Below are 10,264 nucleotides of genomic sequence, written 5' to 3'. Positions count from 1 at the left end.
CCAGCCGCGGAGCCGGGAGCCGAGCTGGGGGGGAAGCGGGCTGCAGGGCTGGGGGGGAAGCGGGAGCAGAGCAGCTTGCCCACCTCTAGCTGTACTTTGGCGAACATTAGTCATTGGCTAGCGGGCGAATCTGTTGATTTAAGAGAGGGGGGAAGGAAACAGTTTTCTTGCCCTCAGATGCTCTGGGTGACTCTCTAGGTACAGAACTGGCAAAGCAATGTCTGGAAGACTTTTGCCAGTAAAGGGGCTGGTGTCTAAAGCTTTTTGAGTTATCATTTTTTTTTTAACATGCATCATCTTCTTCATTCTTCCAGCATTAAAGATTGGAAAACGAGACTGAGCTACTTCCTGCAGAACTCTTCCAATTCTACTAAAATGAAATCTAAGAAAGCAGGAAAACACCGCACCTACTTCAGGTAAGTTATGAGAAAGAGGCTTTGTTTAAATAACTCAAGTGTTTTACACAAACAATAAAGCTTGAGCAATGGAGTCTAATGTTCTCCATCTCTTTATGCAGACCTTCCCCTGAAGAAGCCCAGCTGTGGTCAGAAGCTTTTGATGAACTTCTTGCTAATAAATGTAAGTTTGTCTTCAAAAAGTAACATTCAAGAGCCAAGGGATGGTGAAGTTTATATGTCTGTAGGAGATTGCTTCCTTGCATGCCAGCATTGCACCTTTCTAATGTAAATAGCTTTGATTCTGGCCTTGGAAGTTAAATGCTTTAAACTGTTTCAAGCCAAAATTCACAGAAGTGTTCTTTAAAAAAAAAATTGTAAACTAGTATTAAAACATCAATAATACCTCACCATAGCGGAATTTTTTCTGTAACCCTTGTAGTTAAAATCATACCTATCAGCTTGGCTTTGCCAAATGTGAAAAGAGCATTTGTTCACTGAGCTCACTGCTTAACCAAGACAAATGCATTCAAATAACTTGGGAAGGATTCTGCAACACAGAAGTTCAATGATCTCAGGGTTTTACTGTATCTCTACAAGGAAAAGCACTCAACAGCAGAGCAAAAAGACTAAGAAATAATTACCATTTGGTCTTTGAACTTGAGTCATCCTTTCCATTGCAAAAAATATTCCAGAGGTTTGTAGCACAGTCAAATATTTACTCCAGTGTAAAGGTTAACACATACCCCGGGGAACCCCACTGGGGGGGGGGGTGTTAATATATATGCAGGTATCACAAAAGGGAACATACTGACTAGAAATGGCTTTCATCTTTTGTGTTTACCTAAAAAATGACTAACTCAAAGTGAAGCCTGCCAAGCTGTTAGAGTGTTAATTTGTTTGCATACATAAATGTGGAATTTTTTTTATTGCTATGATATCCCTGAAAGAACCAGAGCAGAACTACAGCTAAATGTTTTGGTAGAAACAGATGTGACCAACAGGTAAATTAAAGATTCCCAAAATAGTTAATTGATGTGTATTTTTTTTCTTTCCCTAGATGGTCTTGCTGCTTTCCGAGCTTTTCTGAAGTCCGAGTTCTGTGAAGAGAACATCGAGTTTTGGCTGGCTTGTGAGGACTTCAAGAAAACCAAGTCACCCCAGAAGCTGACATCGAAAGCAAAAAAAATCTACAATGACTTCATTGAAAAGGAGGCTCCCAAAGAGGTAAAGAAAACCTATTTAAACATAAGTGCCCTGTTCTATGAGTTCTTACAGCCTTTCTTTATTTCTCTGAACTCACTTTAAGATACAGATGCCAAACTGCATTGTACGTACCTCACTGTTAATATCCATGTCTGAACCTAACTCTCTCCCTAACTGCCTTTTCACCAAGCTGGAAAACAGCACAAGCAGTATTTCAGGGATTTTCCACCTTAACTGGGAAAAGTCAACAGCTGCATTTAACACCTGTAACATATTTGAGTTCAGCACTGAAAGATAGTTTTATGAATTTTTTATATTAAAGAAGAATTTTCTTAAAGGAAATTTCATTAATTTAACCCTGTAGTAATAGGGTCTCGCCTTTTTTACCTCTTCAGAAATTTTATGGTGTATTATACTTACTTGAATTCAGTTCTCAGAAGTAAATGTCCTTTTTTGTATTTCAGATAAACATAGACTTCCAAACCAAGAACACAATTGCACAGAATATTCAAGAAGCCACACATACCTGCTTCAGCGCAGCACAGAAGAGAGTTTACAGCTTAATGGAGAATAACTCATACCCACGTTTTTTGGAATCTGAATTCTATCAGGAGCTGTGCAAGAAGACACCCATCACCAGAGCAGCCCAGGGGACATGAGCGATGGAGAAGAGCAAGAAGAAGCCCCTCAGCTAGTGAGGAAGCAAGCCACAGCTCATGGCAGCATCCTGACCTGAAAGACTGAGATACTGAGCGCTCAGTCTGTTTGCCATGGTGCAAGGACAAGTACTGACTTTGGTGCAGAGCTGATGACAGAGTGATGCTGTTGGAGGGCATTCAGAGGTGATGGCAGAAGCATGCCAGCCAGCTGCTGGCGATGTGCTTCTCTGCAAGCACTGCAGTGAAAGGTGACTCTGTGCTAGACCAAACCATACAGTGTAAGAGTCCTTCTGTCACAGCTGAGGTGGCAATGCAGCAGGTCAGAACAGAGCTTCCTTCTCGTACACAGAAGCTACTCTGTGCTGGCAACTTGAGTAATTGGTCACATATTTATTTTTTCCTAAACATCAACCAGTGTTGCCGTTGTCAGTCACTCGGTGTGTTCACACTGGTTCTGTAAACTGCCTCTAGCTGCAAAGAGATATGTTGGGTTTCTGTGCAACTTCCGGACAGTAACAGCACTGTGCAGTGTGAAGTGAGGAAGGGATATGACTCAGTTCCCAGAGGAACAGGTTCTGCAACTAAAGTATGCAGGGCTGGGTTGTGTCAGCAGAGCTGTACAAGGCCAGACTGAGGGCAAAACTTGGCCAAGGCGAACAGGAGCTATATAGTATTATATTTATACGTGGATTATGATTGTGTTGAATGCTGCAATAATTTCATAATTCTGTCTTGAGGACAGCAAGCTTCAGTTAAGTCTCTTACTGTTTTTAATAAACTATTTTGATACAAAGCTGCTTTTGTTGCTTAACTTGTTTTGCACACACAAAGATACACCATCTGGCACTAAATTCCAGAGTGTTGGGATTGCATGTCCTGGGTGTGATCTTAATAGGGCTAATTTTAAAGCAGTTAGTTCTTAAACTGCCAGGCAAGTTCTTTGTTTGGGTTTTTTTAACAGAATAAAAATCCTCAGAGCTTGAAAGCTTAACAGCTTAGATCCTCTGTCTTAACCACCTCACCATGAAACCAATCTCTTAAGACAGTGCAAGGCACATGTATGGCTAGACATGATGACAGATCAACTAGAAAGCAGCAGCAGGCCAGTGAAGCCACCACAAGCAGCCATATTGCTGCTGGACATCACAGGATGCTACTTGGAATACAGGCACCAGTAGTACAGCAGCTCCTGCTCAAGACCTCTGCTTCAAAAAGGACTTAGAAGGGCTTTAGTATCAGGCTGTAAAACCCACGTAGAGTCAGGAGAGGTAATATTACAATAACAGCATTTGACTCCCTGCTAGGTGAGTGCTTCTTAGGGGGAAAGTTACTGGTCATCATTATTCCTTGTCAATTCTTCTAACTGACAACATCCAAAAGCAGTATTTCCAAAACAGTCCCACAGTCATAAGCCATAATTTGTTAGTTTTGCAACTTGTCTAAACTCTAGCTCTGTTTAGGTCCTGGCTGCAGCTATTTTGACTCCACTCCTCAGGTCACAGCTTTGTTTAGTTCACATATAGCCACCATCATCCCTTCTATAATGGTCCACTTCTCCAAGCATCAAGAAAGTTCTAACTACAGGATTTTCCACTTCAATTACATATCCAAAGATTGTTCAAAATCAACTACTTCATGCATGTATATACATATTGCAGGATATACAGCAGTGTGTATATATACATACACACAGATATACATATCTATTATACTGCCCCTATACATGGAAAGAAACAAATTTGGTACAGCCCCCACTTTGATCCAGCCCCATTTCTGGGGCTGAGAGTGCTAGCTCTCATACAGCTAAGTTTGCTGATCAGTTAAGTCCACATAAAACAAGCACAAGGGAAAACTCAGCCCAATAATTTACTGCAACAGAGAAAGTTTTTTTTTCTCCTAACCAGGAAAAACAGATTTGAGCTGATAATTGCTTTTGTAATCTAACAAAATAATTTGAAGAGCATAAAAATAGCCAGAACTATACCTATTAATGACTTGGAGCCAGGGCAGGAATAATTCCATGAAGCTTCATTGGCTTCAGTGAAGCTGCATTAGTGTGTGCCAATTTGGGGTGTGGTAATTAACCACTGCTGGTGTCTGCTTTCAGTGAAAGAAACATTTCTCATTTCAGCAGGTGCCAGAACTACTTATAGCACAGTATGTAGTTCAGAGGGGAAATTAGGTGGGGCCATTAGGCAGGGCATCATTGCCTGAGGGCTGTTCTTTTATATTTTTAAGATTTGAATCGTGAACATCGGTCTTTAGGAAGTCTGTGCAGGCAGTTCCATAGCTTCCACAGAGCATGCCACCAGGATAGCAAACCAACCAAGCCACGCCGAGTCCCTGGCATGGTCTGTCTGCAGCGTCTGAGAGCCCTGGTTTCAAGGCTAAGCTTTGGAGCAAAACGGTTTGGTGTATCAACAGCAAAAAAACCAACCCCACCCCTATTTTTAGTGAAATACAACACATCTGTGCACACAACATTCCTTCCAATTTTACTTTTCCAGTTTTTGATAAGGGTCCCGTTTTCCCTACTCCCAGGGGTAAGCTTCACCAGAAAAAAGGGCACTACAGGCACATTGGGAGTGCTGCAAACCCTGAAAGACTGCTATGAACATTTCCTGGAGAAATACAAAACCACCGATTGCTTTGAGAGATGCTCCTTCCATGCTCTGGGCAGCCTTACAGCTGCAGTTAAAATTGGTACTCTGGTATCAGTATCCAATGGCAACAAATAAACTGCTCATTCCTCCACAGCCTGGCTGAACAGTTCACCCTCTCACCCCAGTCCTGCTGGGCTGCACACAGCCAAACTCGCCGGGGTGGTGGGGAAAAGACCAGCCTGGGAATGGCAAAGGGAGGGCGGCAGAGCTGGGGTCCCACAGGCCAAGGTGAGGGTGCTGCTAAGCAGCTGGCCAGAGCACAGTCCTTTTTTCAGCTTCCATCAGGTTGTAAAACTGCTCCAGCCCACATCCCTATTGACAGCCACTCAGGCAGGAAAATAAGGAGGAGGGATCCCAACGGGTAACTACATTCCAGGAACCGTAGCTGCAAAGGAGCACGGGTCCTGAACAAGACTGTAAACAAGCTTAGCATTTTTAGAGAAAGGACGTGCTGCAAAAAGCTGAGGACAGTGAGAACTGGACCTCTCCAGAGGGCAGTGGGTAGGACATCACCCCAGCTCTGCTGGTACAACCTTCAGCTGCACAGCAAGTCCTGGCTGCTCCCAAGAAAGTTCATGCACTGCTGACATAACTGATGCTGGCATGTAGAGTCTGGGGATCTAGAATTGCTGAAAAAGACCAGCAAATCTGCAATAAAGGCAACTTTTAACTATCCATGTGTCACTGGTTTTAAACCAATCTTACAATATTTGGTGCTTTTCTTATCTGCTAGAGACAAGTGGTTCCCCTGCTTTCATATCACAAGAAAAATACATTTCTCACCCCTACGATTATGAAGAAAAATTTGAAATTGCAACTGGAGTATCCTAGTAATTCCCCAAAGCAGAACTTAATGCAAAGACTACGCAGTCATTTAAAAAATATATCTAATTTTCTAAGCCAATCTTGTGATTTTTGGAAAACTAGGTCATGAGTTTCAACTGTCTGGATCCAGCAACAGCTTGGGTTTCTTTAATGGCTTGCGCTGACACTGCAGCACAGGGCAATCTGAAGGAGAGTCCTCCATGCTATCAAGAAGGCAACATGTAAAGTAATCTAAAATATGACACCAAAGCAGCTGACCCTTGGCAAGTGCCCTCCGGCCCAAAGGCTGGAGAAGACCTCTGAGAACAGGGTGAGCTCAACAGCAATACTGACTCACCACTCCAGTCAAATAGGAGAGCAATGCCACTCAGTAAACAAACTGAAATGCAGTGCTCTTGCTCCATATATTTATGTATTGTGGCTGAAGATGTACCAAGACTATAAATAAAATCTGTATTTCCACTTGAAATTCCAGATCTCTGTTTGGAAAAGGGGACACTAATGACAGTTTAAAAGGCTTTATAGGCACGCGTATATGTGTGTGAAAGGGTTTCTTGGATGAGACTTCATAACTTGGCAACTTGCATGGAGCAGAAAAGTGACCTTTAGAAGTAGTTTTAGGATCTTCGTGGATTTTTTTTTTTTTTTAAATTTGACTTACTGTGATTCAAGTGGGAAAAACCGGTCAGAACGTGGAACAGCATCCCAAATTCATCTTCCTTCAGGCGGCAAAACATTACCAATGGCTCCTCCTCATCCCACTAGCACAGCAATACCTGGTGTCCCTACTGGCTCACACGTGCCAGGAACAAACTGCCAGGGAGCAGCAGGAGATGGGGGCAGGACTGGAGACAAGGCTACTACATCAACCCAAGGTCCATCCCAGAGACAGGCCAGAAACAGAGCTGGTGACAGACCTACCTACAACATAGGTCCTTGATCCATCCAGGAAAGAGAGCTAGATACAAGGTTGTACCTACAGCACAGCTCAGGGAAAATATAAGGCCCTCAAGGCTGAGCTTAAATGGAGCTGCTGGCTGATGGGCAGCAGGTGTGGGTGGGGGCCCAGGTGGGGCTGCTCAGGGCAATCAAGGCCATTAGTGCCCTCAGGGCCCTGACACAGATATGAAGGAGCCCTTTTCTGAGGGTTGCTGTGCTAGCCATATGGGCCTGTCAGCCATGACCCCAAAGCAGTCTGAATTTTTGAGGAGGGTCTGCAGTTGGATTTGTGGTGAACACCCTCATAAATTAGCCTTGTGTAGTTCTGTAGATGTGCTAATTGGCATTACCCTGAGTGCTGTAACTGGGAAATGATGGCTGGCCAGCACAGAAATCCAGGGAAAATAGTCCCACTGTTATCCTATGTAGGAGTTTAAAATGTGAGTCCTTTGGCCATCTTTCATTAAAATAATCATTTAGATCAGAGTTTCTGACAGCTACAAAGTACCCATGACCAGCAATTAAATGATGTTCCATTAAAAATATTAAATATTCCATTCAAGATAATCTAATTGACAGAAATTATTACTTATGTTTCCCTGCCAGTTTTCCCACTTGGGATCCCATGGAATAAGTTGTGTTTCTGCATTATGGATTTAGACCAGAGAGCAACTCCGTGGCTTCTTGGCTGGGAGCCTGACTTTGGGCTTTTAGGGGACGTGGTACTAATCTAATATTTATAGGGCTCAGAAAGTTGGCTGTCCGATATGGAAAAGGCACTCATGAGCAGAGCGGGCTGTTTATTGAGCTGGTGTGTTCCTTCGCCTTCGTGGATGTCCAAGGGAGATTAAAATAACAGGAGCATGGCAGGGCACATGCACTGCAGAGGGGCAGCAAGGAGCTGTGCTAGCACCTTCCTGTTTCAACTATTGCTTTTAAAGGCTGACAGGATTAACCCTTTAGCTGGGACCAGCTGGAGCTGATGGGGCTGAGCTTGGGAGGCAAAGGAGCGCCAGGGGAAGCCATCCCCACTGTCCCGGGGCCATCGCAGCTATGGCATGTGCAGATGTCGGAGGCTTCCCCTGCTCTCAGCAGCTTTGTACTGCGTCAGAGAGATTATCTGTTGTGTGTGGCTGCCCTCTCTGGCATCCGCCCAGCCTGAATACGTCTGTTTGCAAAGTTGAGCTGTCTCCTGATTTGGCTGCAGTTGGTTCGTGCTGTTTACTTTCCCTGATACCCACTATAGGCTGGGACCAGACGTCCGAGCAAGGGGAGGAATGACTGCCAGGCAGGCCAGGACCCTTCCAGCCTCACTCAGTGCCACTGACAGACTGAAACCTCACTTTTGCTGCTCATCCTCCCTGCAGGCTGCTGGGTTTTGGAGCAGGGCCCTTCTGTTTTCAAAGGGAGAGGTCAGCTCACTCGCAGTAGCGGCCCTTCAAGATGGAAGTGCCAGATAAATATGCAGCGTAAATGGGTCACATTTGAAAGCTGAGGGAAAGATCAGCCGTGACCTTAGGATCAGATAGTCGCGGAGCTTTATGGAGGGTAGGGGGGAGTGACATAGTTACATGATCCAACTGCAGCATTTTTATGATGCTATGGAGATCACACTTGTTTCAACAGGCTAATGCCTGTATGAACACATAGGTAGCTATTGAAAATGTACAGAACTTTTCCAATAGAGACCCTTGGCTTCATCTTTTTAGAGGAAAAAACAAGGTGCTCTCCAGAGCTGGCTGTGGGAAGAGGTTGGGTTATCCTAACACAAAGGGACCAAATTCATTTTTAGCTGAAATTCTGACAACTAGGTTATGTCTCTAGGGAGACACTTAGAAATTAGGGCCAAGTCTGTCATTTTGAGGCACTCACTAAGCCAGGAGTCAGCTGAACATCCATACGGCTCTTTGCATCAGCAAGGAAGGAACAGTGGATGCGTCTTTTGCTAGCACTAAAGCATCAATACACTACATCACCTTCTCCATTTACCTACAACTAACATTTGTTAACTGTTCATTGGGCCTGGACTCCCAATCCTGATAGAAGCTATCACACCTGCAGGGTGCTGTAGAAATGCTTCAGTCACCCCCAAGACTCACTGCTGTATGCATGCTTTACTAATGCTGAGAAGCTCAAATCCTTAGCAGCTACTTGCCATAGTCTGGCAAGTGAAGTGTTTCCAACAGCTGGAAGAGTCCATGTGGCAGAGCTTTTTTCAGAGCAATTTCCCAAAGGTTCAGAGGGCCTCTGTGGGTCTCTCACTAGGTTAAGTGTGCTCTGGGCCTCAGAGCTGCCCGTGGTGTGCGTGGTGTCTTTGGTGCTGTAAAACAACATCATGGATTGTGATAATTAAGCTCTGGAACAGCACAGTCTGCCAGCAAGCAGATTTGGGAAGAGGTGGACACAAGTCTGAGAACAGTACTTGGCATCAGCCTTCATATCTCCTTTGAAAACTGGATCCTAGGACAGTTCCCAGCTAAACTGAGCTTCCCTCAGCCACAGAGATCCTCCTGACGCTGGCAGTGGTCACTGAGCACAGGCCTTCACACTGTGCCACAGAAAGTTCATGTCCAGAATGGAGCAGTGCAATTTGGACATTTAATACCTAGGAGACAAACAGATCATCTTCCTGGAGATCAATATTTAAGCTAAGTGTTTTGATACAAAATCTGAAATGGCTTGAAGAGCACCAGCTCTCCCTCCCAGCCAACCTCCCTTCTTTTCACTCCCCCCATCCAAGTATTTCTTCCCCACAACCTAAAACGTTACACTTGCATAATAATGTCTTGAAGTTGTTTGGCTCTGAGGAAACACGAGAGTACACAGTTTTTATGGTGTGGTGTTCTGAAACACATACACACTTGTAAACCATTTATCCTTTTGTATGTTTCCTTACAAAACCAAAAAATTACAATGACATAAAAAATGCTGTGCTCTGGAACAAGCAGCCTTTGCACACTGAAAGGTCACTTGTCTCTTGGCGTGCTCATGCACTATAACTTCTGGAGAAGGTAGCTACACCACACACACAAGAAGTTTAGCAAATCTCTTGTATATTTTTCTCAAGGCTGCTAATTGTGGAGGAACCTCCTGAAAGTGGCTCCTAACTGCCTTGCCTTTTCATGGCTGGAATCAGAAGAAATATATTTTTTAATCCGTTCTCCTGGCCACCATAAAGCAGTTAGTTATTCTCTTTCAGTAATTTCCCTCCTGTGAGAAAACCAAACATTCATCAGGGCAACAAACTAATGACAATGTCTAGTATCAAAAGGAGCACTAAGCAGCAACTACACAGGCTGTACCCCGCATCCCAGCTAATGCACCTGCCCTGCAATGTTCCTGTCGTATTTAACCCAGAGTAATTATTACGTAAAGCCCAGTTGAGCAAACTCTGTTTTTTTACCGTGTCCATCAAGGGTTTCAGCAAGGTGTTGGATCTAGTGTCCAATAATCCCAGCACACCGCTGAACTTGTGCCCTCTGCAGTGCTAAGAGTTTACAGAGAGAGAACCAGCTCAGTGAAACATCAGTATTGCCCAGCTAACCACCAGCACTGCAGCCTGGGATACCTATAGCCC

At 44.2% G+C, this 10,264-nt stretch overlaps 1 protein-coding gene across 1 annotated transcript; it reads left to right on the top strand.

The window, feature by feature from the left end:
- Positions 1-316: 316 nt before the first annotated feature.
- RGS2 (regulator of G-protein signaling 2) lies at positions 317-3,053 on the top strand. The gene is made up of 4 exons (XM_009285343.2): positions 317-416; positions 518-579; positions 1,456-1,622; positions 2,066-3,053. The coding sequence occupies exons 1-4, from the start codon at positions 376-378 to the stop codon at positions 2,258-2,260; spliced, it is 465 nt and encodes a 154-aa protein (XP_009283618.2). The 5' UTR covers positions 317-375; the 3' UTR covers positions 2,261-3,053.
- Positions 3,054-10,264: the final 7,211 nt, after the last annotated feature.

The sequence above is a fragment of the Aptenodytes forsteri genome, unplaced genomic scaffold (assembly GCF_000699145.1).
Source record: "Aptenodytes forsteri isolate BGI_AS27 unplaced genomic scaffold, ASM69914v1 Scaffold104, whole genome shotgun sequence".
Classification (NCBI taxonomy): domain Eukaryota; kingdom Metazoa; phylum Chordata; class Aves; order Sphenisciformes; family Spheniscidae; genus Aptenodytes; species Aptenodytes forsteri.
The sequence above is the reverse complement of the archived record's forward strand: the minus strand, read 5'-3'. Positions and strand labels throughout refer to the sequence as shown.